This window comes from Cyprinodon tularosa, unplaced genomic scaffold (assembly GCF_016077235.1).
Source record: "Cyprinodon tularosa strain WSP-4 unplaced genomic scaffold, ASM1607723v1 ctg181, whole genome shotgun sequence".
In the NCBI taxonomy this organism is placed as follows: Eukaryota; Metazoa; Chordata; class Actinopteri; order Cyprinodontiformes; family Cyprinodontidae; genus Cyprinodon; species Cyprinodon tularosa.
In genome coordinates this window covers 454,765-482,580 of record NW_024038614.1, presented here as the reverse complement: position 1 = coordinate 482,580, position 27,816 = coordinate 454,765, and the positions used below count along the sequence as shown (strand labels likewise).

Genomic DNA, 27,816 nt, shown 5'->3' with positions numbered 1-27,816 from the left:
AAAGCAACTTTGTTTAAAAACGTTAATGCGTAAAATGTATTTAATGAAAGTAATTTCTGAGATTTAACAAAATTTAAAGATCAATCTCTTTAACTTTCTTTATTTTTACCCAAAAATGTCATCATTTCTTATGTCTTCATCTGCCCTTATTAAATGTAGTAATAATTATCGGACTGATTTCTAATTTCAATAACCTTCATTAGTAAGTGTATTTCCTTAAGAAAAAAGTTACTGTACTTCTCACCTATGATGTTTCTTATCACTATGATATTTTTCACGTTTTTTTATTTTATTTCTTTATCATCGCTATGACAGAGAAACTAATGCTAAATTACTGTCTAGTAAAAAATAAAAAATGAAAAAGCCCATCAAAAAATAAAATAACCTAACTTATGCTTACCTCATAGATCTAAATTTGAATTCCTGCCTCACTGACGGGTGGAGTCAATGCAAAGTTTTATCATTACCAGATCTATTTATTTGACTGTGACAAACAGACAGAGACAGAAATCACACTGAGACATGACGGACTACAGATCAGGGCTGCTGTTTTCTATCATCTGCTTTACAGGTGAAAATTACTGACAGAACATCAGTCTGCTTTTATGAAACTATTTCATAAAAAGAATTATGTTTCCTGAATTTATTAATTTACAGGTGTTTATTGTCAGAGTCTGACAGAATCTGAGCCAGTGGTAAAAAGACCAGGAGAGTCTCACAGATTGACCTGTACAGCATCTGGATTCACATTCAGCAGCTACTGGATGGCCTGGATCAGACAGGCACCTGGGAAGGGACTGGAATGGCTTGCTGAGATCAATGATGGTGGTGGTAGCACATACTACTCTCAGTCAGTCCAAGGCAGGTTTACCATCTCCAGAGACAACAGCAAAAATCAGCTCTATCTGCAGATCAATCAATCAATCAATCAATCAATCAATCAATCAATCAATCAATCAATCAATCAATCAATCAATCAATCAATCAATCAATCAATCAATCAATCAATCAATCAATCAATCAATCAATCAATAATAATGATAATAGTAGTAGTAATAACAATAATGCTAACAATAATAATAATAATAATAATAATAATAATAATAATAATAATAATAATAATAATGAAAATAATAATAATAACAATATTAATACTTTATAGTATTATTATATATATATTGTTACTATTAGTTTTATCATTCCTATTCAATAAACTATCAACTTCGTACCAGGGTCCCATAAGTCTGAATTTTTTCTAAGTGTCAACGCCGTACCAGGGTCATGAAAGTGGGAAAATTTGTGGCCAAAAAATCTTCCCACAGAGCTGGGACCATTTTAGCTCAGCTCAGGTTGTATAAGTTTGGATGTTTATTGGTGAATTTCCCCTTGTAGATGCTTATTTCCAAAGTTTGGTTCCATCCACCTGCTGGGTAAGAAATCTAGCTTTTTCCCGGGCTCCCCAGGAGGCTGTGAGGGAGCTAGAATTTTTCTAAGTATTGCCGTGGCATGGATAGGCATAAAGGGTTAAAGGTCTAGCTGCATCAGCCCCTGGAGGCAGAGAACAGACCTAAACAGCTTTAAACATCCGGGACCCTGGTATGGCGCTGGACTTAGTTTATTTTCTAAGTGTTAACTCCATATCAGGGGTCCAAGAGCTTGCCGGTGCATACTGCTATGTTTAGTCTGTGGGGGGTGCTTAAGAGTTGGCCCGCAGGACCTGCTGGAGGTGCAGGTTCCTGGAGGAGACAAAGAGGTTTTTGTTTACCGGGAAGAGAGTTGAAGGTTTTCCCCCGGATGTGATGGATGATGCAGAGTGGGGGAGCTGGGAAGCGGTGGGGCCGATGGTGAGGCTTCTTATTAGTTTGACTAAAATTATTGACTAAATTATTATGATTACCGAAAAAAGTAGGATCTCAAATTGCTTCCTTTCAGAAAAATATATGAAAAATCCCACTATGAAACAAAACTGTATGAGCTGTGCTTGCCTCATAAATCTGAGTTTGAATTTATCCTCCCTGAAAGGTGGAGTCAATGCAAAACTTTATAATTGATTTTTTATTTGTGTGAATGTGACAATCAGTCAGAGAGCAGAAATCACACTGAAACACAATGGACCTCAGATGTGGACTGCTGTTTTCTATGATCTGCTTTACGGGTAAGAAAATGGTGAAGAAATTTCTATCTTTCTTTGTGAATCAGTTAACAGAAAATCCATCCATCCATCCATTATCTGACACACTTATCCCAAGCGGGGTCGCGATGGGTGCTGGTGCCTAACTCCAGGAGTCAATTACAATATAATCACAACACAAAAATCCTCTGAAAAAAAAAATAAAAAAATAAAAACAATTTTTAAACTCCCAGAAAGCCAGCAGAATGAAGTTGGAGGGGAAAACTGTTCCACAGTTTAGGATCCTCAGAATAAAGGCCTTTCCTCCCTCATCTTTAGACCTCAATAAGGAGGTTCTGGTCTTTGTCACTGATGCAACGAGCAGCAGAGTGTTTCTAGTAGTATATCGGGATTGTTGTCATTTGGAGCCCTGCAGGGAAGAACAAGTACTTTAAATAGCACACTTCTTTAAACCTGAAATCAAATGAATTATTGCAGTTTATTATAATTTCAAATCTGTCATGTTTTTTTTTAAAAGTGGAGCAAAAAAGAGAAACTCCTGCCAGCTCTTGAGTAAAGAGCATTTGCATTATTACTAACCCACCAGAGGAGGTGCTCTTATACCATAAATAATATTGACTAATAGACTTAAAATTTGTTTTATAGATCCAAATGTTTTAAATAATAATACATTTATAGGATTCTGTTTGCTTTTCTTTTGTTTACTTTTAGTATCTCTGCTTTGCTATTATAAGTATACTTAACCTTCTCTTTGGATGATTATTCAATTGTCTATTAAGTAAATTTTTTATTGTTTAAAAATGAATGTGTGTATCTTCATGAGTGTCTTAATTCTATCTTTAAGTGAATGCTCTCATTAAATAAACATTAAATTATTCACATATCACATCTACTTGCCTTTTATTCAAAAGAAAATGGAAATGACACCCAATCAAACTCATTCTATCTTTCTGTTTTTTAAGAGTTGAAGATTTTCATTCTCAGCTTCAGTTTCAGTTTCAGTTTTGTGAAGATGATCAGATTGTCTGTCCCTATAATCTGTCTGTCTTGTAAGCTTGTATTGAACTATATACTATTTTCATTTAGTTCTTTATTGATTTATAACAGTCAGGTTGTCGAGTCCATTACTTCCACCTCATTTTTGACAAAGTATCAAGAAATTTTAGTCAGTATGGAAAACAATCGATTTGGCAACCTGAAGAGAAAACAGTGGGATCGATGATGGCTATTTGGATTTACACTAAACCAGTTAAAGCCAGCAGTGATGCTATGCTGTTAATTTTGTTGACGTTTCATCACTTGCCTTTGGAAGTTTTCCAAAGGCTATTGCTTAAGTTCCCGAAATAGTTGACATGACTGTTTTCTTTCAATTGTCTTAAGCAAAAAAATATATATTTACTAAGGTAATTTATTTAGAATAACAAAACATGTTCTAACAATCAATACAGTTACTTATCATAAATTACTGTAAAGAAACTTTTAAACTCCGACTAATATAGAACAGGGTTAAAACATATGGCCTAAATTGCTCTAACCTCATAGATCTAAATTTGAATTCCACCCTCACTGACGGGCGGAGTCAATGCAAAGCTTAATCATTTCTAGCTGTATTTATTTGACTGTGACGAACAGACAGAGACAGAAATCACTCAGAGACATGATGGACTACAGATCAGGGCTGCTGTTTTCTATCATCTGCTTTACAGGTTAAATTACTGACAGAACATCAGTCTGCTTTTGTGAAACTATTTCCTAACAAAAATTATGTTTCTTGAATATATTAATTTACAGGTGTTAATAGTCAGACTCTGAGAGAATCTGAACCAGTGGTTAAAAGACCAGGAGAGTCTCACAGACTGACCTGTACAGCCTCTGGATTCACATTCATCAGCTACTACATGGCCTGGATCAGACAGGCTCCTGGGAAGGGACTGGAATGGGTATCCATGCTCGATAGTGGCAGTGGTAGTACCAAATGGTATTCTCAGTCAGTCCAAGGCCGGTTTACCATCTCCAGAGACAACAGCAAACAGCAGGTGTATCTGCAGATGAACAGCCTGAGAACAGAAGATTCTGCTGTTTATTATTGTGCTCGAAGGGCACAGTGACTGAAGTCAGTTCAGCAGCTGTACAAAAACCTCAAACTCTGATCTGTTGTTCTGAATTTTACCTTTTTTTTATGAGAACTAATTTCACTGAATATTTTTCCAATGTTTTTTTTTTCTGTCTGAACCTAAATAGTTTGAGTAGAAGCAACATGTATTCCACATTAAAATTCTGAAATTAGGAACAGTGTGTGTTTAAATAAAGTAATGATAAGCTAAAGTATTGCCAGATGTTATTTTGTTCCAACTTTTTGGTCTCCATGCCTTTTTTATTCAATATACTTTAGAGAGTTAACATTGTTTTAATAGTTTAAAACAGCAGGCTGTGTAATGAAATTAAATTTCTTTCACAATTGTTTTTTTTTTACATCCTGTTTTGTACTAATTGGTTTCCCAGAGCTAGATAACAACCCAACAGATATATTTCCACTTTATAATTATGTATAAAGCTTTATTAGAAATGGTTTAGAGGATATAGTCTTAAGAAACATAGACGGAACAAAACAAAACACAGCAGCTGTACAAAAACCTCAGCTTCCTTTACATTTATCTGAGAGGAGCCTTCATTTTGATTGGTAGAATCCATTGCAATATATTTTTAGAAAACGTAACTGTTTGAAAAATAGAAAATTTACTCTAATAGTTTTAATAGTGGAGTGTGAGAAAACCACTTCAAGTTTATTTTGATTGTAATTAATTGTGTATTTCTATTTCAACTTCTGCAAACAAAGAGTATGAAAAAAGCAGCTTCTTGTTTAAATTATATCTGAAATTTTAAGGAATTCAAGTAATTCTAAATGATTACCTTATAAATCCTTTAATGGTACAGGACTGTTGTGTTATTTATAATGAAAAGGAAAAAAAAACTATCGTTAGGGAGGGGGTAGCATGTCTTTTTTTTTTCTTTTACATAAATAGGATTCCATTCTTATATAACAATTTTATTTTTAATTTGAGTTGAAACACAGCAACAACAAATGTGGTCAAAACTGTATTTTTATTTTTTGTTAAGTTTTAGGATTAAATTACAATTTTGTTGCTATTCAAACATTGCCAATTATTTTATGTTAAAGCTACAGTGTGTAATAATTACAGGGATATAAAGTCAGAAATTTAATATATTATACATAACTATGTTATTTATCATCACCTATGAGCTCAGCCTTTTAACCATAATATTTGTGTTGCCTTAGAATTCGTTATTTATAATTACATAGGAGCGGGTCTCGCAGCCATGGAGGCTGACATCTTTGCGCTACGGCAAGCGCAGAGGCAACAAACTAGCGATTGCGAGATCTCCCATGACGCTCAAAAATAACTACGGCAAGTTGAGAGAGATGAACTGAGACGGTACTGAACAGTAGATGGCAGTATTATGCCTGAGAAGCGTTTAGTCTGCCTGAAACCAAAGAAGAAGAAGAAGAAGCAGGTATACTGCGCCTCAGTAACAAGAAAGGTGAACAAGGCGGCAGGCGTGAGTGACTTTGCAAACTGTTTGGCACTGTGTGGCCAAACATCAGACGAATGGAGGATCATGCCTACTCTGTATCACAACGAAAAGCGGCGGACACCGAACCCCCGTCATCTAAGAAGCGGAAACACGACGAGAATAAACGCAAGCGTGACAAGAAACGGCAAAAAACACGGATCAACATTGGCACGGCATTTACACGATGGAAGTCACTGATGGAGGAAAAAGGTTTTCAAAGTGACGCTCAAGTTGCCAGTTTTCTCTTGGACAGGTAATTAATCCTACACACACAATTGTCTAATATCACTGCAGTTTTTGGAGTACAGGATGCTCAGACCTGTCTAAAACAATAACATGCTGCGGCGTGATGATGCTGTTCCTCTCCAGTATACTTATTCAGCAACGTCCCTGACGTTTCATAGGTAATGATTCAGTAATTTTCTGTAAAATAATTTTCTGGATATATACCTCGGTTACTTCTCTCCGGCTCCTTTGGAGATCTTCAAGCCTTTCTTCCTCTGCTCTCACCCCGCTGGCTCCCCTCTCTCGCCTGGCCCTAGCTGCACGGCCTCCCTGCCTTCGCCCTCGTCCTCTCCCTCTTCCTCGCGTTGTAACCCCCGTGCCACCAAAATGACTTAGACTCTGTAAACGGGGAATATATATTCTTCCAGCGAACACAATCTCGCTGTTAAACTAATGACTACAATTACTTCGTCTGTTTATATCACCATGCAAAGCAGCTCACCAAAACGTCACAACGATGTAGAAAAAATAACGGGTATATTTATTATCTTAAGTCTACATGAAATCTATACCCTACTCAGACTAATGAAATACTATCTGTAAAATTATCTATGTAAACAAACCTCATCACTTGAGAAGGTAGGTGATGTGGACGTCGTGGAAGAAATTTTGTCCCGTAACGCTCGCCGTACTGTTGGGGGGGAGAAGCGGTGGGGGGGAGATGTTCATGTTGCTGCGGTCTGCAGTCTGACCGCTAGATGTCGCTGAAAATTACACACTGTAGCTTTAAGGGAAGGTGACTATTTCTATTTAATTGCCTCAGATTTTCGCCATATTTTGTGAAAGCTATACAAGAGTTAAGTGTGCAAACAATTTTTGAAGATGTGTGTGCTCGTTTTGCAGTTGGTTTCCAAAATTCAATGCGTAGCAGGCGTCTACCCTCACACACCATTTTCTTAAGCATTGATTTGAATGTGACATATTGTGAATTTTGCCTTTTTGCAGTTTGGGACATTTTACAAAAAAGGTACATACAAAAAATGAGATTTTTTTGTTGTGTTTTGACTTACATTTGGATCATGGAGCCGAATCAATCAATCAATCAATCAATCAATCAATCAATCAATCAATCAATCAATCAATCAATCAATCAATCAATCAATCATAATGATAATAATAATAGTAGTAGTAATAACAATCATGCTAACAATAATAATTTTAATATTATTAATACTTTATAGTATTATTATTGGTATTTATTTTTACTATTAGTTTCATCATTCTTATTCAATAAACTGTCAGCTCCGTATATAGGGTCCCATAAGTCTGATTTTTTTTTTTTAAGTGTCAGCACCGTACCAGGGTCTTGAAAGTGGGAACATTTGTGGTCAAAAAATCCTCCCACAGAGCTGGGACCATTTTAGCCCAGCTCAGGGTGTATAAGTTTGGATGATTATGGGTGAATTTCCCCTTGTAGATGAGCCCTTGCTGGGTAAGAAATCTGGCTTTTTCCCGGGCTCCCCAGGAGAGTGTGAGGGAGCTAGAATTTTTCAAAGTATTGCCGTGGCATGGATAGGCATAAGGGGTTAAAGGCCTAGCTGCATCAGTCCCTGAAAGCAGAGAACAGACCCTAAACAGCTTTAAACATCCGGGACCCTGGTATGGCGCTGGACTTAGTTTATTTTCTAAGTGTAAACTCCATATCAGGGGTCGGAGAGCCTGCTGTTTCGTACTGCTTGGTTGTAGTCCATGGGTGGGGGGGGGGCATAAGATTTCCTGGAGGTGCAGGTTCCTGGAGGAGACGAAGGGTTTTTTGTTTGCCGGGATGAGAGTTGGAGGTTTTCCCGTGGATGTGATGGATGATGCAGAGTAGGGGAGTTGAGAATGAGGCTTCTTATTAGTTTGACTAAAACTGAAATTATTATGATTACAAAATAGTATGATCTCAAATTGCTTCCTTTCATAAAAATATGAAAAATCCCACTATGAAACAAAACTATATGAGCTGTGCTTGCCTCATAATTCTGAGTTTGAATTTCTCCTCCCTGAAAGGTGGAGTCAATGCAAAACTTTATAACTGATTCTTATTTGTGTGAATGTGACAATCAGTCAGAGAGCAGAAATCACACTGAAACACAATGGACTACAGATCTGGACTGCTGTTTTCTATGATCTGCTTTACGGGTAAGAAAGTGGTGACAGAATTTCTATCTTTCTTTGTGAATCAATTAACTGAAAATAAAAATACTTATTTTATTACTTTGTTTGCTTTACAGGCATTTACTGTCAGACTCTGAGAGAATCTGAACCAGTGGTTAAAAGACCAGGAGAGTCTCACAAACTGACCTGTACAGCTTCTGGATTCACATTCACCAGCTACTACATGCATTGGATCAGACAGGCTCCTGGGAAGGGACTGGAATGGCTTGCTTTTATCGATGTTGGTGGTGGTACCACCTATTATTCTCAGTCAGTCCAAGGCCGGTTCACCATCTCCAGAGAAAACAGCAAACAGCAGGTGTATCTGCAGATGAACAGCCTGAGAACAGAAGATTCTGCTGTTTATTATTGTGCTCGACAGGCACAGTGACTGAAGTCAGTTCAGCAGCTGTACAAAAACCTCAGCCTCCTTCTTATTTATCTGAGAGGAGCTTTCATTTTCATAGGTAGAATCTCTTTATGCTTAAGGCTCCAACAATGGTAGTATTGCAGAAACATTAAACGAAAAAACGAAAAAAACCCACCATGGCTCTTTTTCCACACATGAGAATCTGTTTCTGTTACCATAGAAAAACATATCACAACCTTTTCTCAACTTTTTTTTAAAAGCTATTAGAAGTCACCTAAAATAAAAAACTGATCAAGCAAATCTGATCAAGCATAATTTCCTTACCAAATTATTCTTCAAACTTTTGCAAATGAGGATAATTGTATTGCAACTACACATTCTATATTTTAGAAATGAAAAAACTTTTTGTATTTATAATCTCTATGCTTTTTTTATTTTTATTTTTAATTAAAATTTTTTTAAATAAAAAAATTTTTTTTTTTTATTTAATCTGTGTATCATTTTTTTTCAATATATTCTGTATTTAATATGTAATATATTTATTATTGATTAGTAACACTGTTCAATGTTGCTCCTTGTAGTGTGTGGTTACCAGAGATGGCAAAAGTACTCGCTTTCCATACTTGAGTAAAAATACAGATACTTGTGTTAAAAAATACTCTGGTAAAAGTGGAAGTACTGATTAAACTTCTTTACTCAAGTAAAAGTAACAAAGTACAGGCTTGTAAATTTACTTAAAGTATAAAAGTAAAAGTAGAAACCACTTTTTTCATGCCGTTGCCTACATTTTAAATAGATGTCTGCCAATAGGACTAGATCTCCGTTGTGTTCATTTTCAATTATCTCGTCGTCCATGCTACTATGCTAACGCCACCGCCACCAAGCTGCAATGATTTGCCGCCAATGAATACCGCCGAATCTGTCGATTCATCTTGTAGTGGTGCGTCAAATGCAACGTAGATTCCCATTCAATTAGATTGAATTTGGTATTGATGACGTGAAAAATAATAACGGTAACTCCATTGAAATGATTCAAAACTAAAGTAACGAGCCAATTTTTTAAAATGTAAGGAGTAGAAAGTACAGATATTTGTGTAAAAATGTAAGGAGTAGAAGTAAAAAGTCCCCATAAAAATAAGTAGTAAAGTAAAGTAAAATTATCAGAAAAATCTACTTGAGTACAGTAACGAAGTATTTGTACTTCGTTACTTCCCATCTCTGGTGGTTATTCTACTTTCCCATTTTTTCATACATCTCCACTTAAAAAAAAGAGCAACTTTTAATCTCTTTGTACACTTGCATGATTACAGTGAAGCTGTCTTATTTCAAAATATTTTGCTAGATGTTCTTTTATTACTTATATTCTACAAAATAGAGAGTAGACCTAAACTTTTTTATTTGGTATGTTTTGTTTTCAAAGCAATTGATTTACATTAGAGAATAGCTTTTAAGAGAAAGAAAAATACTTCCAAACCTACAGATATGTCTATATTTTTTACATGTGGGGAAAAAAAGCATGTGTCTAGAATAATCACAATGCATATCTGTCACTGTAATGTATTTAAAAATACATTACATTAAATATGCATTACTTTTTAAAGATCTTTCAGTGTAAGAAAATAGTCAAGTGAGATGTATTCATATAGCAGTGGACCCATAAGCCATGAATGTTGACGGCTGCTCTCTGTAATGTCACCTCGGTTGTTCCTTTTTTTCCAGCTTTTTTTTCATTACACTGTCACAGTACAAAGCAATGAAATGTATCCCTGCATTTAACCCATCCCCTTGGGGAGCAGTGGGCTGCCATTGTGCGGCACCGCAGGAGCAGTTTGAGGTTAAGGTTCTTTGCTCAGTGACCCATAGTGGCAGTCTGTGGGAGTGGGGCTAAAACTATGAGGTGCCCCCAGGGACATAAATCAGAATTAACTTGCATATACACATATTAAATTACACTCTTCCATATAATATACTGAAAACCTCATACAAACACTAGTAAAAAGCTCTCATACAAAGTAGTGAGAACTGTTCATATAAACTGGTGAAAAGCTTTACCTTTCATACACACTACTAGAAAGCTTTCATATACACTATTAAAAAGCTCTCATATACACTACTAGAACGCTCTCATATACACTACTAGAAAGCTCTCATATACACTACTAGAAAGCTCTCATATACACTATTAGAACGCTCTCATATACACTACTAGAAAGCTCTCATATACACTACTAGAAAGCTCTCATATACACTATTAGAACGCTCTCATATACACTGCTAGAAAGCTTTCATACATACTACTGAAAAGCTATCAGCGGATTTCAGTTGAAACGGAAGGTGTTTCAGTGAAACAGGAAGGACCATCATTACACCGGAAGTTGTTTTAAACGGAGGTCATTCTGGCTAGCTCCGTACATTTTGGGCCGGATCTATCAAAGGTTTGCGTGTATAAAAACGTGAGCTATTTCACTGCGCACGCTAAAAAATGTACAAACTGATCTATCAACAGCGTGCTAAAAGGATTTGGTCTTTAAAACGTGCTAAATAGCGCCTCTTATCCATTTAGTACTTTTTCTGCAATGAATATGCAATATGGGAAAAATGCAAAATTTTGCAATATGCAAAATTGGATCTTGATAAATCCGGCCCTTTGTGCTATCTCCGGCCGAAATTGTATCAAATAAAATATTGATTCATGCTCAGCTATCTGCTAAACAACTCACAGAAGCATGGGCATTACTCGACTTTATTTTGTATGTTTTTGCTTCAACAGAGATCCTTTTCCGGTGTTGTGCGAAATTCTGTTCCCATGTGAAAATCTGTTCCACCTGTGTCGGGAGCGCGCCGCGCATTGCAGCCACATAAGCGGATCTGATCATTTCCCAGGCCTTTCGGATCATTTCTTGGTTAAAAAAAAGTCGTAAAATTATACAAGGTTGAGACATTTAGTTTAATCAGCTGCTGTTGTTTACAAAATTGTAAAATAAAAAAAATAAATGCGGTTTTCTTATGCTGTTTTGTGTTGTTATTTTAAACGCCAAGAGAATCAGTATCTTTCCAAGTTTTTTCACTTCAGCCTGACAGAAATAAAAGTCAAGTCACCAAATACCAAATTTGTATTTATAATTTTTTATTACTGATATAAGATGATGGGAAGTGCCTGATAGCAGTTCCATAATATAGAAACAAATTAATTTAGCTGCAAATCTTAAACTGTGTTTATTCCTCTCTTCATCAACAACAAACCATCTGGATTCGGTGATATTTGAGCAATGTTTGCCTAAATTAAAGGAGGGGGACCATATATTTTAGCTTTCTAATAGTGTGTATGAAAGCTTTCCAGTAGTGTGTTTGAGAGCTTTCTAGTAGTGTATATGAGAGCGTTCTAGTAGTGTGTATGAGAGCTTTCTAGTAGTGTATATGAGAGCGTTCTAGTAGTGTATATGAGAGCTTTCTAGTAGTGTACAGGTGCTGGTCATAAAATTAGAATATCATGAAAAAGTAGATTGATTTCAGTAATTCCATTTAAAAAGTGAAACTTGTATATTATATTCATACATTACATACAAACTCATATATTTCAGATGTTTATTTTGTTTAATTTTGATGATTACAAATGACAACAAATGAAAATCTCAAATTCATCATATCAGAAAATTAGAATATTGTGAAAAGGTTCAAAATTGATGGCCCCTGGTGCCACACTCTAATCAGCTAATTAACTCAAACCACCTGCAAAAGCCTTTAAATGGTCTTTCAGTCTAGTTCTATAGGCTACACAATCATGGGGAAGACTGCTGACTTGACAGTTGTCCAAAAGACGACCATCGACACCTTGCACAAGGAGGGCAAGACACAAAAGGTCATCGCTAAAGAGGCTGGCTGTTCACAGAGCTCAGTGTCCAAGCACATTAATAGAGAGGCGAAGGGAAGGAAAAGATGTGGTCGAAAAAAGTGTACAAGCAAGAGAGATAACCGCACCCTGGAGAGGATTGTGAAACAAAACCCATTCAAAAATGTGGGGGAGATTCACAAAGAGTGGACTGCAGCTGGAGTGAGTGCTTCAAGAACCACCACACACAGACGTATGAAAGACATGGGTTTCTGCTGTCGCATTCCTTGTGTCAAGCCACTCTTGAACCACAGACAGCGTCAGAAGCGTCTTGCCTGGGCTAAAGAGAAACAGGACTGGACTGCTGGTGAGTGGTCCAAAGTCATGTTCTCTGATGAAAGTAAATTTTGCATTTCCTTTGGAAATCAAGGTCCCAGAGTCTGGAGGAAAAGAAGAGAGGCACTTCATCCACGTTGCTTGAAGTCCAGTGTAAAGTTTCCACAGTCAGTGATGGTTTGGGGTGCCATGTCATCTGCTGGTGTTGGTCCATTGTGTTTTCTGAGGTCCAGGGTCAACGCAGCCACATACCAGGAAGTTTTAGAGCACTTCATGCTTCCTGCAGCTGACCAACTTTTTGGAGATGCAGATTTCATTTTCCAACAGGACTTGGCACCTGCACACAGTGCCAAAGCTACCAGTACCTGGTTGAAGGACCATGGTATCCCTGTTCTTAATTGGCCAGCAAACTCTCCTGACCTTAACCCCATAGAAAATCTATGGGGTATTGTGAAGAAGAAGATGCAATACACCAGACCCAACAATTCAGAAGAGCTAAAAGCCACTATTAGAGCAACCTGGGCTATCATAACACCTGAGCAGTGCCACAGACTGATCGACTCCATGCCACGCCGCATTGCTGCAGTAATACAGGCCAAAGGAGGCCCAACTAAATACTGAGTGCTGTACATGCTCATACTTTTCATGTTCATACTTTTCAGTTGGCCAACATTTCTATAAATCCTTTGTTTTTATTGGTCTTCAGTAATATTCTAATTTTCTGATATGATGAATTTGAGATTTTCATTTGTTGTCATTTGTAATCATCAAAATTAAACAAAATAAACATCTGAAATATATGAGTTTGTATGTAATGTACGAATATAATATACAAGTTTCACTTTTTAAATGGAATTACTGAAATCAATCTACTTTTTCATGATATTCTAATTTTATGACCAGCACCTGTATATGAGAGCTTTCTAATAGTGTATATGAGAGCTTTCTAGAAGTGTATATGAGTGCGTTCTAGTAGTGTATATGAGAGCGTTCTAATAGTGTATATGAGAGCTTTCTAGTAGTGTATATGAGAGCTTTCTAGCAGTGTATATGAGAGCTTTCTAGTAGTGTATATGAGAGCGTTCTAATAGTGTATATGAGAGCGTTCTAGTAGTGTATATGAGAGCATTCTAGTAGTGTATATGAGAGCTTTTTAATAGTGTATATGAAAGCTTTCTAGTAGTCTGTATGAAAGGTAAAGCTTTTCACCAGTTTATATGAACAGTTCTCACTACTTTGTATGAGAGCTTTTGAGTAGATTATATAAGAGGTAAATGTTTTCACTAGTTTATGTGAGAGCTTTTTACTAGTGTTTGTGTGAGGTTTTCAGTATATTATATGGAAGAGTGTAATTTAATATGTGTATATGCAAGTTAATTCTGATTTATGTCCCTGGGGGCACCTCATATAAAACTCAGAACCTCAGGATTCCAAGCTCTATGTCGTAACCACTAGGCCGCCAATCCACCTTAATGCTCTACTTTAATTTCTTTGATTCAGGTTAATCTGTGTTTGAGTAAATTCAATGTTTTATTATACTTTCTCTAATTTCCTATGTATTTGTGACAAGGCAATGGCAAACTCCTTGTGGTGGCTTTTTAGATTGCTGGCTCTTTATTAGATTTGTGGTGCACTATTTCTGTTATTGTGCTTCCTTTTGTTTAAGGTCACCATCCAAGAAGATATTAATGAAAGATTAAACGAAATCTGTTTGGACATAAAAGAGAACCAAAAGAGAAGGGAGGAGTCGTCAAAACGGTTGGCAGAAATGGAGGAATGGACCGGGGCGGCGAAAGAGGTGCTGTCTCAAACTATAAACAACCAGAATAAAATTCAAGCCAAACTGACTGATTTAGAAGCACACTCTCGTAGAAATAACATCCGCGTGTATGGAATTCCCGAGGATACAGAGAAAGACAATTTGTTGGAGTTCATGGACGGTTTCATTAAGGCTGAGCTGTCACTCCAGGGTATCGATCTGGCTATACAACACTGCCACCGGGCTCTGGCTCCCAAACCACAGCAGAGTGCGAGCCCCCACTCCATGGTGGCATTCAGAACCAGGCATTTGGTGCTTTGCGCGGCGTGGAAGAAAAGAGAGATACACCTCAATCAGCGGCGGGTTTATTTCGACCAGGACTATCCAGCAGAGACCCAAAGGAGAGGAAAGCCTACGCCCCTATCAGAAAACTTAAGAAAGAAAAAGGTCTCCGCTTCCAAACCCCTCCGGAGGATGCCATGAAGGACCTGCAGAAGAGGGGTCTCGCTCCTGATTGCAATAGCAATAATGGTTCTTTCATGAAAGCTCCGATGGAGAAACTAGAGAGAATGTCCTGGGCGATGGTGAAGGCCAAACGACGGAGCTTAGATTCACACAGAGAGAGAGCACCGAAAAAACTCAGTGGATTCCGCCATGATGCTGGAGACACAGCTGCTTCTTCAAGTAAAGTGTGTCCGGTAAAACTCATGCAGTTAGATGAGCAACTACAGTGATCTGATCTAGTGTGTGGACTGAGAACTGAATATTTTTGTACTGGGACATTGTCAGGCATCACTACAATAACTCTCCATTCAACCTTCACTAAAGTTAACAAGAAACACGTTAGCCTACTGTTAAAAAAAAAAATACAAATGATCGTAGTTTTGGGAGCCGGCTTAAAGGCTCTGATCGTGCACTGAGTTTACACTCATACCGAGTTATGTCTGTTCGCACGGGAGAGACCTCCCATGGAAAGATTCTCATGGGGAATTTTCTCTTCATCCAGGACTCCTTAATTAGTCATTTTGTTTTGGAAATTGTTCCTTTAATATGTTTTCAAGTTTCAGGTTCCTTGTTTTTGATTGTTATAAATGTTTTATTGTTAAGGTCACCTTGGTTGTGTAAGTTAGAGGGATTTACCAACTCAAAGATTTATGCTCCAACACCAATACAAGTTTATAACTATTAATGTTCATGGGTTACATAATCCAATTAAAAGAGGAAAACTCATAGCTAAAATGAAGAGAGAACAGCAACAAATTATCTTCTGGCAGGAAACCCATTTAACAAAACATTATCATGAAGAAAAAAAAGGGGTTTAAAAATACATTTTACTCCTCCAACTCAAATAGAAACACTAGGGGTGTGGCAATATTAATTGCAAATATTGTGGACTTCCAGGTATCCAAAGAAATTACAGATAAAGAAGGCTGTTTGTTTTGGTGAGGGGAACACTAGACTCAAATGAAATAACTTTACTTAACATATATAGACCTCCAGGACATGACAAAACATTTACTGACAAAATATTTAACCTTATACTGACCGAAACATTTGGCGTTTTGATATGCGGAGGGGACTGGAATGCACAACTCTATCCTTCTCTAGAATCCTCAAATCCTTTAAAAAATCAACTCAGAATCCCTGTATATAAACAAAATGATTAAAAGGATTGGCTTATTGGATGTCTGGAGGGAATGCTATCCGCGGGCCAAGGAGTTCACCTTTTTCTCCCACCCCCACGGCGTTTATTCAAGAATTTATTTTTTTTTCCTATGCAGTGCAGACAGACACAGGGTTCTAGACTGTAGTATTGGTACTAGGGATGTCTCAGATCACTCTGGGGTATATTTGAAAGTATATTTAGATTCTCAACCTAAGACAACAATATGGAGACTTAACACAGCTCTGCTAAATGATAACAAATTTGAGGAATTCATTAACAAGGAATTTACAGAATATGTAGATTTTAATAACAGCAGCAAAATGTCTCCAAGTATAGTATGGGAGACGGCAAAAGCAGTACTGCATGGAAAAATTATATTGTGGGCATCAAGGAAGAAAAAAGAAAAATCTGAGCAATGAAATGACCTGACTAAACAATTAAACATTTTAGAGCAGAAACATATCGAAACCAAAGACCCTGCTCTCCTACAGCAAATAGCTGCAATAAAAGTAGACCTAAATCGGAAGCTCAATGACAAAGGGATACTTAATCACAAATAGGCTATATTAAACAAACCTACTACGAAAATGGACCCACAGCAAAAAAAAATATTAGCCTGGCGACTAAAGCAACAACAACCAGACAGATCCATCTTTAAAATTAAAAACCCCATTTCCAATCAAATGTGTTTCTCCCTAGCCTCGTGAGACCATCCTGATCTCGCGAGCTTTCAAAATTTCACTCACTAATCAGTCTGGAGACTCTCTGTTGAAGAAAATTTGGAGCCATTCACCAAACGAACGTCCAATCAGCGTTGGCTTTGAGGCGGGTTGAGGTCGCAACGAGAAGCGCGACAGTTCAGTCTAAAGAACATGGCGGCTTCAGCCGATGAAACTAGCGTTACCGTGGCTATCAAGCAAGTTTTATCGTAATTACACTATATTTCTTCATTGAAAGAAGAGCAAAACACTGCTCTGGAGGCTTTTCTCAGAGGAAAAGATGTTTTTGCTCTTTTCCCGACTGGTTTTGGCAAGAGTTTGATCTATCAATTGGCTCCTCTTCGTCGTCGCTCTGTTACGTCATATGCTTCATTGATCTGATTGGTTTATTTGGCCCGTCTATCAACAACATACTGTAGGCCAATCAGCTAACCAGTATTTTCGCCCCTTCCCAAAATTACTTCTACAGAAGGTTTCCAGATGGATATGCGGAGCAAATCCATCTGGCGGAGTCAGGTTAGTTTCTCCCCAGACGAGATACTTAAATCATTTTAAATATACTACAGGAACCTATATAGTCAACCTGAAATCAGAGGCGCACCTTGTCAACAGGCAAACCAAGCAACTGCTTGGAGCCCCGAGCCGCTGGGGGGCCCCCGAGAGCCAGCTACTGTACACCCGGTAGATAAACAGCAACAGACGAGCATGAAGTGGCAACGCCATAGTGACTGAGGAGATGCACAACTGCATTTAAAAATTCCGATTGGATGGAATGTTGATTGACATTGGCTTTGCCCAGTCAAAATCCAGCCCAGCCCAGCCCAGGTGGATGACTTCCCTTAATGAAAATGAACGTAGCCTAGCGAATGGGTGACGTTGTAGGCCTATCGTTCAGTAAATTGGAAAGCAATTATGTAACTAAGCTGAAGGAAAATTATTCATTTTCCATGTCTCAAGAGAGACTTTCAGGACTGGCGCTTATTTCCATAGAGTATAGTGTGCGAAGGTCTTTGGATCTGGAGGACTTAGGCCCCGTCCACACGAAGTCAAACCCTGGCCTAAACGCACAAATTTTTCACCAAACCAGCCTCTCATCCATACAAAGCCGGCGTTTCGGGGGTCTGTAAACAATCTTTTTTTTATTCAGCCTTCAGAGTGGGAAGATTTTGAAACGCCGTTTTCGCGTTTCCATCTTTAAGCTCTAACCGCATTTTTTTTCTTACATGCATGCGTCATAGCGTCGCCTCTAAACACGCATGCGCGACACAGTATCACAACAACAATAACTCCATACTGTGTTGAATGGTTGCTGCTAATGCTACTCACCCTGCTGTCGGGCTTACAACAGAATCTTCTTCTTCTGGAATATCTCCAGGAAGAACAGAGCAATATCGACGACATAGTTCAGCACCTGAATTTGACTGAACCACGAAAATGGACCCGCAGGGCAACCATGTATAAATATTAGTGCGCATGCCCAACATTTCGTCGCCTATTTTTGCTTTGGCACGACAGCGCCACTTACAGGCCTGGCATACATTTTGCAGCGTTTTCATGCATTCGTGTGGACGATCACATTTATTTTACGTCTCCGTCTTTACGACAAACGTTCTGGAAAATATTAGCGTTTCGTGTTCGTTTTGACTTCGTGTGGACGGCGCCTTAGTGTCTGCATTTGCATAAGCCAAGGCCCGTAAGCAGCAATTCTGGAAGCAGTATAGGACCCCAATAATTTCACTACACTTACTATACTTTATATTTTGTACAAAGTTTATATTGGGTTTTTAAAGTAATTTACTGTTTTTTTTATTTTATTATACATTTATTTTAATTTATTAGTTTATTCTTTACTTTTATTCTTTTATATTTTCCAAAATAACAAGGTTGTTCATGTTTAGAACATTTGGAATAAAAAAAGGTTTTATTTAATAAATTTTTCATTGGTGTCAGATTATTTATAGCCTAACATAATGGTGATGAACACTAGTTAGTAGGGCCCCCTAGGATTTTTTTGCTTGGGGCCCCCACAGACTCTAGAATCGCCTCTGCCTGAAATAACCGAGCTTCCCTCAGTAAAACAGTTTCTAGACTCTTTGGATCTCCCCTCAATTGGCAATGTGCAAAATAAGTGTATAACTTCAAATATAACTGCAGCAGATGTTGATAAAGCCAGGAGGAGATGGATTACCAGCTGAATGGCATAAAATCTTTAGGAGATCTATAACACCCTTGCTGTTAAAATGTTTTAATCATGTGCTTAAAGGAGGGGAGACTCCACCATCCTGGAAACAAGCGATAATATCAGTTATACCAAAACCAGCAAAGGATACAAGTGAGTGCAGCCCATACCGGCCCATTTCGGTCTTGAACCTAGATTATAAAATATTCACTTCAATAATTGTCAACAGACTAGAAAATATCATCCCTGAGCTGATTGATACAGACCAGACAGGATTTATCAAAAATAGATGTACACAGGATAATGTGAGGTGAGCATTACACCTGTTTCACATTATGAGCAGAAATTATCTGAAATCTTTAGCAATCAGTTTCAATGCGGGAAAAGCCTTCCATTCTGTACGATGGGAATATTTATATCTAGTTCTGCAGCGGTTTGGCTTTATTAATACAGTCATAATTTGTTTAAAATTAATATACAGCTCACCAGTAGCACGGATAAAAATAAATGGAGGCCTTTCAGGCACAATTCCTCTGGAACAACGATGCCGGCAAGGATGCCCTATGAGCCCAATTCTCTTTGGTCTGATGCTGTACTGTCTGGCAGGACATGGTAATTCTGCACAGGAACTCTAACCTGTTTAACTCTTTAAGGCTCTCTACATACTCTGTAACCTACACACCTAAAAACAGTTCATAATTACATTTTTTTCCGTGTTGTATTTTCATACCCCTCCCTTGGTGACCTCTCTGTTTCAATTGCTTTTCACTGTGTTCGTTGTAATTTTGTTTATTTGTTTTCCTTTTTTTTTCTCTCCAAATATATACATGTTAATTAGCACCTTTTATTAGGGTTATATTGCCTCTTTTTTCTATTGGTGTTGTATTCTAGAAAATCTTATCAAAAATAAAGTACAAAAAAAAAAAAGGTCACCATCCTGTTTAGCCATATGGTCACAGGGCTAAGCCTTTGAATTGTTCACCTTTAGTGTAAGACAGAGTGAGTGTAATAGTATTATAAAATGAGTATTTTTATATTGTGTTTGAATTTTGTAAATGAAATACGAGTGCCTCCTACTTAGGATTGATTCATTCTGTGTAAAACTTCAAAGTGTGGTTGTTGCAATAAATTGTATGTATATTAAAATAGTGGTTACTAAATAAGTAGGTACTGAATTATAATTGCATAGCACAGTTCTTTAAACCTGACATCAAATACCTTATTGTAGTTTATTATAATGTTCCATCTGCCATTCTGTTTATTAAAAGTAGAACAAAAGAAGAGAAACTCATTGCAGCTCCTGAGTAAAGACCATTTGTATTTTTACTAACGCACCAGAGGAGGCGCTCTTATACCACAAATGATATTGAATAATAGACTTATTATTTATTTTGTAGGTCCATGTTTTAAACTAACCTTAGTATGGCCCTAATATCTCTGCTTTGTTTTTAACCATGCTAAACCTTATCTGTAGAAGATTATAAGTTTTTTAGACCCAGTTTTTACTGTTATTGAGTTTGTGTATGAGTGTTTTATTTCTATTATCTATAATTAAAGCAGTTTAAGTGAGTGCTTTCATTAAAAAATAACATTCTTCCCAGACTCTTGCTGCGTTCCCTGTCTCATCCCCACCAGTCGGGCAGAAGACCACCATGTTGAGCCTGGTTCTGCCAAAGGTTTCTTCCCAAAGGGGAGTTTTTCCTCTCCACTGTGGCTTCATGCTTGCTCATCATGCAACCTGTGATATCCAGCTGGATTCTGATGGACTCCACAACCTGACTGTTGTAACCTAAAGGCTTGAGTTAAGGCTTATGGAGGAAACAAGCAATTCCCTGTTAAACCAGAGAGTGGCAGCAGTGACTATGGACAGCTTCAGCCTTGGACACAAAAAGTCATGATCCAGACATGTGAGTTTTAGCTATAGGTGCACAGCCTTTGCTCTCACAGTGATTTTGCAGTTGTTTATGTCATACATCTAAATCTTATATTTATCTTTTTAAAATACAATATAAGCGGCTGGAATGAGTTTTCTCCGTAGTGTTTCTGGGCTCTCCCTTAGAGATAGGGTGAAGAGCTCAGTCATCCGGGGAGGACTTAGAGTAGAGCCACTGCTCCTTCACATCGAGAGGAGCCAGTTGAGGTGGCTCGGGCATCTGTTTAACATGCCTCCTGGACGTCTCCCTGGTGAGGTGTTCCAGGCACATCCCACCAGGAGGAGGCCCAGAGGGCCTCCCTATTGAAGCTGCTACCCCGGCGACCCGACCACAGATAAGCGGAAGAAGATGCATGAAATACTAAATATTTATGAAAATACTTTTTACATGCTTTTTGCTTTCTCATTTAATTATACTTAAACTTCTATGTAGATAGATGCTCATTCCACTTTATTTTGTAAAATTTGTGAGTTTGTGCATTTGTTTTTTTATTTACACAAGTTTTTGAAGTTTGCTTCAAAAATAAACTGGCTGAAGTAAATACTTTGTCTAAATAATAATTCTGATAGCACACCTAACCTGAAGGAAAAACAGGATGGATAGCTGCTATTTGGCATTCAAGTAAACCAGTTAATTCAGGCTGTGGTAACAGACATATAGAAACAACAGCAACAGCATAATGTATTTTAAACTGTCCAATATTAAACCAGAGAGTTTAATAACTGTGGGTTATAGTGTCACTGGTTACATATTAGGGGTGTGCAAAATAATCGTGATGATGATGCATCGTGATTCTAATTTTAGTGATCTACTGAATCGATTCTTGATGCCAAGAATCGATTATTAATTTAAAAAAATGAATAAATAAAATTGCATGAATGGTTGGCGAACATCAGCCAAAAACAAGTGCAATACCACTTCCAGTCCAGTAGATGTCGCTGCAAATGTGTTGACGCACGCTGCCTTGTGTCACAAGCATTTTCGGCCGTGGGATACTGTGCCGAGTCATTCAAAAACAAAACATGGAGGAGAAAATATGGCAATGCATCGCAATAATTCAAGTATCGTGATGCATCGTGATAGAATCGCATCGTGGCCTGTGAATCGTGATTCGAATCGAATCGTGACTTCTTTGGCAATACCCACCCCTATTACATATAGAGGTTAATGTGAGCTCAGCGGCTATACAAAAACTCCTCACATAGATAAAGACAATCATAAGTGCACCTACTTCCTAGCTGTGATGTTATGTTATTAATACCTGGTTGCTGATCTTCCATCAATGTACTTTGGTAGAACATGTTTATATTTCTCATGTTCTACAAATAATTAAAGGATGTTGACTTTAAAACATTCTCATAAAAACACGTTCCACATTGCATATTTGTAAACTCTGCATTAAATATTTAGTACGAAAGTTATACATAAGATGTGTTTAATGAAAGAGTAATTATACAGATTCAACAATAATATAAAATAAATCTTTAAACTTTTTTTCTTTTGATCCAAATTGTCAATACAATAAGTTCCTCAGTCTGAAACTGCTCTTCCTAAATGTTGTATAGATTATTATCTGACTATTATCTGATTTATCTAACTTTACTTTGACTAATTAGTGAGGCCATTTCCCTAAAAAAAATATATATTATCACACATTAGATAAACAAAATCCCACTAATAAAAAACACTGACAAACTGTATAAACTAAATTTGGATTAACTCATAGATTGAAATTTGAATTTTTCCCTCCCTGAAAACTGCAGTCAATCCAAAGCTTAATTATTTCCAGCTCTATTTGTGTGACTTTAACAAGCAGTCAGAGAGCAGAAATCACTCTGAAACATGATGGACTACAGGTCTGGGCTGCTGTTTTCTATCATCTGCTTTACAGATGAGAAAATGCTGGAAGAACATCAGTCTGCTTTTTGAAACTGTTTCCTCACATGAACTATGTTTCTTGTTTCACAGGAGTTTATTGTCAGACTCTGACAGAATCTGAACCAGTGGCTAAAAGCCCAGGAGATTCTCACAACCTGACCTGTTCATGCTACTACATGCATTGGATCAGAGAGGCTCCTGGTAAAGGACTGGAATGGATTGCTCAGCTCAGCAGTGGTGGTGGTAGCACCTGGTACTCTCAGTCAGTCCGAGGCAGGTTTTACATCTCCAGAGACACTAGGAGGCAGCAGTTTTATTTGCAGATGAACGGCCTGAAATCAGAAGATTCTGCTGTTTATTATTGTGCTCGAGAGACAAAGTGAGTGAATTTAGTTGTGTAGTCGTACAAAAACCTCAAGTTCTTTAAGAGTTATCTGAAGGGAGCCTTTATTTTGATGTGAGGATTTATTTTCTTCATAAGGCTCCAACAATGATATTATTGCAGAAACTGTTAAGAAAAAAATGATAAAAAGAGAAAAATAAATCTTTTAATCTTGTGTTTTATTTTCATTCACTGTTCAGGAATGTACCTGTAATTTGTTGTTCTGAATTTGACCATGTTTATTTGTAGGTTGGTGTGTGAGATAATTATTTAATTGAATATTTTATCATTATAAATGCTTTTCTTTTTATGTTTTAACTTCTTTAAAAAAAGAGTCCTAACAAAAGAATTTCCCTGTCCAAATTGGAAATTGATGAGGAACACTGTGTGTTTTAAATAATTAAAAATAATCTAAATTATTAAAATAAATCAATTTGTTATACCAGTTTGGTCCCATGTTTTTTTTTATTTCTTTTTTATAAAATATAATTTAAATAGTAGTTTAAAATAGTAGGCTGTGTAATTAAATACTTGTTTCATTTTATATAGATAAGCCCACCATGGCTCTTTATTTCCAACATAAATAGAATCTGACACTAAAGCATCTTTCTTTTACATAAGGATAAACCTGCTTGGCTTCAGTTTTTTTTTTTTTTTACCATCACAGATGACTAACCTGCAACTTTTTCTCAACTTATGTTTAAATATATACATTTTGACTGAAATTAAACAAAAAAGCAAAAACAGACAGTAACAGTACAGATAAAATATAATAAATAATAAAATATAATAAATATAATCATACTAAGTGCATTAAAGTTAACTTTAATGTGGGGTTGTTGCAATAAATTGTATCTACGGTATATTAGAATAGTAGTTACTAATTAAGTAGGTACTACATTTGAATTGTGCATTGCCACATCAGACTGGTCCTGTCCTGCCACATTTATAAACTGCCTTATACTGACAAAAGTCACAAAGCATTAATGATATTAAAGTTTAAGTATAAAAAATATGTAAGAACAGATTACAATATAATCACAACACAAAAATCGTCTGAAAAAAAAAAAAATAATAACTTTTTTGAAACTCTCAGAAAGCCAGCAGAATGAAGTTGGAGGGAAAACTGTTCCACAGTTTAGGATCCTCAGAATAAAGGCCTTTCCTCCCTCATCTATAGACCTTGGATGAGCATCAATCAGGAGATTCTGGTCTTTGTCACTGATGCAACGAGCAGCAGAGTGTTTCTAGTAGACACAAGTATATCGGGATTGTGGTCATTTGGAGCCCTGCAGGGAAGAACAAGTACTTTAAATAGCACACTTTTTTACACCTGAAATCAAATAAATTATTGCAGTTTATTATAATGTCCAATCTGTCATGTTCTTTGTTAAAAGTGGAACAAAAAAGAGGAACTCCTGCCAGCTCTTGAGTAAAGAGCATTTGCATTATTACTAACCCACCAGATGAGGTGCTCTTAGACCATAAATGATATTGATTCATAGACTTATTTGTTTCATAGATAAAATTTCTTAAATAATAATACATTTGTATTTGCTGTTTGTTTTTGTATTCTTCTAGTATCTCTGCTTTGCTCTTATAAGTATAATTAACCTTCTCTTTGGATTATTATTCAATTGTCTGTAATTTATTTTTTTGTTTATGAATGAATGTGTGTGTCTTCATGAGTGTCTTATTTCTGTCTTTAGGTGAATGCTTTCATTAAATAAACATTATTTATTCACATAGCACACCTACTTGCCTTTTATTCTAAAGAAAATGGAAATGACACCCAATCAACCTCATTCTGTCTTTCTGTTTTGTAAGAGTTGAAGATTTTCATTCTCCGCTTCAGTTTCAGTTTTGTGAAGATGATCAGATTGTCTGTCCCAATAATCTGTCTGTCTTGTAAGCTAATGACTTGTTCCAAGAAAAAAAAAATTCCACTTTCTTTTTTTCTATATTGAACTATATACTATTTTAATTTAGTTCTTTATTAAGTTATAACAGTCAGGTTGTCGAGTCCATTACTTCCACCTCATTTTTGACAAAGCATTAAGAAATTTTTGTCAGTATAGAAAACAATCAATCTGACAACCTGAAGAGAAAACAGTGGGATTGATGATGGCTATTTGGATTTACACTAAACCAGTTAATTCCAGCAGTGATGCTATGCTGTTAATTTTGTTGATATTCCATCACTAGTCTTTGGAAAACCATGTTTCTATTGCTTAAGTTCCTGAAATAGTTGACATGATTGTTTATTTTTCATTGTTTTAAGCAAAAAATAAATAAATAAAATAAATACTAAGGTAATTTCTTTAAAATAAGAAAACATTATCTAACAATCAATAAAGTTACTAATCATAAATTACTGTAAAGAAAATCTTAAACTCCGACTAATATAGAACACGGTCAAAACATATGACCTAAATTGCTCTAATCTCATAGATTTAAATTTGAATTCCTCCCTCACTGACGGGCGGAGTCAATGCAAAGCTAAATCATTTCCAGATCTATTTATTTGACTGTGACAAACAGACAGAGACAGAAATCCCACTGAGACATGATGGACTACAGATCAGGGCTGCTGCTTTCTATCATCTGCTTTACAGGTTAAAATTACTGATGAACATCAGTCTGCTTTTCTGAAACTATTTCTTAACAAAAATTATGTTTCTTGAATTTAATAATTTACAGGTGTTTATTGTCAAAGTCTGAGAGAATCTGAACCAGTGGTTAAAAGACCAGGAGAGTCTCACAGACTGACCTGTACAGCCTCTGGATTCACATTCAGCAGCTACTGGATGGGCTGGATCAGACAGGCTCCTGGGAAGGGACTGGAATGGGTATCCACGCTCGATAGTGGCAGTGGTAGTAGCAAATGGTATTCTCAGTCAGTCCAAGGCAGGTTTACCATCTCCAGAGACAACAGCAAACAGCAGGTGTATCTGCAGATGAACAGCCTGAGAACAGAAGATTCTGCTGTTTATTATTGTGCTCGAGAGGCACAGTGACTGAAGTCAGTTCAGCAGCTGTACAAAAACCTCAAACTCTGAATTTTACCCTTTTTTTAATGAGAACTAATTTCACTGAATATCTTTTAAATGTTTTTTTTCTGTCTGAACCTAAATAGTTTGAGTAGAGGCAACTTGTATTCCACATTAAAATTCACCGTGTGTTTAAATAAAGTAATGATAAGCTAAAGTAGTACAATAAATTATTTTGTTTTACCTTTTTGGTCTCCATGCCTTTTTAATTAGATATTCTTAAGAGAGTTAACATTGTTGTTATAGTTTAAAAAAGCAGAGTGTGTGATGAAATTAAATTTCTTTCACAATTGTTTTTTTCACATCCTGTTTAGTACTAATTGGTTTCCCAGAGCTAGATAACAACCCAACAGATATGCTCTCTCAAGCAGACCAATATTTTTGTTTTCACAAGTTCCACTTAATAATTATGTATAAAGCTTTATTTGAAATGGTTTAGAGACTATAGTCGTATGTAACATAGACGAAAAGTGAGGTGAAGAAGGGAGAAGGAATTAGCACTAAGGGAAGAGAGAAAGAGAGACAGGAAAGTAAAAAGGGTGGTGAAAAAGAAGAAAATTGAGAAAGAAAAAAAACACAATAAAAACAAACTAGACAAAATTATATAGTAACAACATGAAGAAAAAAAGTAAACTGTAAACAAAACACAACTTAGCCCCAAGAAGAGCAGGTACAGTACTGTATCCCATAGATAACCAGTATATACTAAAACTATATACAAGGCAAAACCTATGAAAATTACACAATATTGTTACATCAGGACTCTTTTTTTTTATATAAATTGAATATCACACAGTACTGTACCATCTTTCTTTTACATATGAAGATCAACTTGTTTGGTTCCGTTTTTGTTTTTTACTCTCACCATGTGAAATGACTGTAAAATTAACTTTAAAATTGTTGCTAGATTAACATATTTTTACTGAAATAAAAGAATAAAACACAACAAAGAGAACAAAAAAAGATAAAAAAAAACATCAAATTTAAAATTTTGTTTTTGTGATAATTTAAGTTGAACCTTTCTCCTAAATTTATCAATTAAGTATGGTTAATTATAAAATATTTCTTTAAACTCCTGCAATAAAGATTACTGTACAGCAATTACACATTTCATAGCTTACAACACTCCTGTAGTTGTTTTTTTGTATTTATAGAAATCTTTACTCTTTAATTTGTAAGAAGTTGATATTCAGTTTATTTAATCAGTGTTCCCCTTTCTTTCACTTATTTCGAAAAATCTAATCTTAACTTTGAAAAAGAGCAGCCTTCAATCTCCTTCTATACTTGATAAATGACATTAAAGCTAGTACAGCTTCCTACTTTTCAATCTGTTTATCTTCCAATATTTGTCTTGTAAAAGGCAAATAGTGGGCCTAAACTTTCACTTTTCTGTACAGAACACATTTGTTTGAAAAGAACGTTTTGTTTTACAAACAAATTGGAATGCCTTATAGTATATAAGTTTATAATTTGCATAATCGCAAACCTTTTAAAGGAAGATATATATTTAAATGCCTGCATACATTTATCTATGTTCGATATTCTATCTGAATAAATAGAAATAA

The 27,816-nt window shown here is 36.3% G+C and overlaps 4 gene segments (V, D, J or C); all 4 read left to right on the top strand.

Annotated features, from left to right (window-relative positions):
- Positions 1-522: 522 nt before the first annotated feature.
- On the top strand, positions 523-932 carry LOC119781764 (the record flags this gene model as incomplete). The annotated part of the segment is given in 2 exon segments: positions 523-571; positions 658-932. Coding segments are annotated over 2 exon segments (324 nt in total), but the record flags the coding sequence as incomplete, so codon positions are not given.
- Positions 933-3,788: 2,856 nt separating this feature from the next.
- On the top strand, positions 3,789-4,337 carry LOC119781759. The segment is given in 2 exon segments: positions 3,789-3,837; positions 3,923-4,337. Coding segments are annotated over 2 exon segments (366 nt in total).
- Positions 4,338-8,088: 3,751 nt separating this feature from the next.
- On the top strand, positions 8,089-15,269 carry LOC119781715. The segment is given in 3 exon segments: positions 8,089-8,134; positions 8,227-8,536; positions 15,233-15,269. Coding segments are annotated over 3 exon segments (393 nt in total).
- A 10,477-nt stretch (positions 15,270-25,746) lies between these two features.
- Positions 25,747-26,250, top strand: LOC119781755. The segment is given in 2 exon segments: positions 25,747-25,816; positions 25,902-26,250. Coding segments are annotated over 2 exon segments (366 nt in total).
- Positions 26,251-27,816: the final 1,566 nt, after the last annotated feature.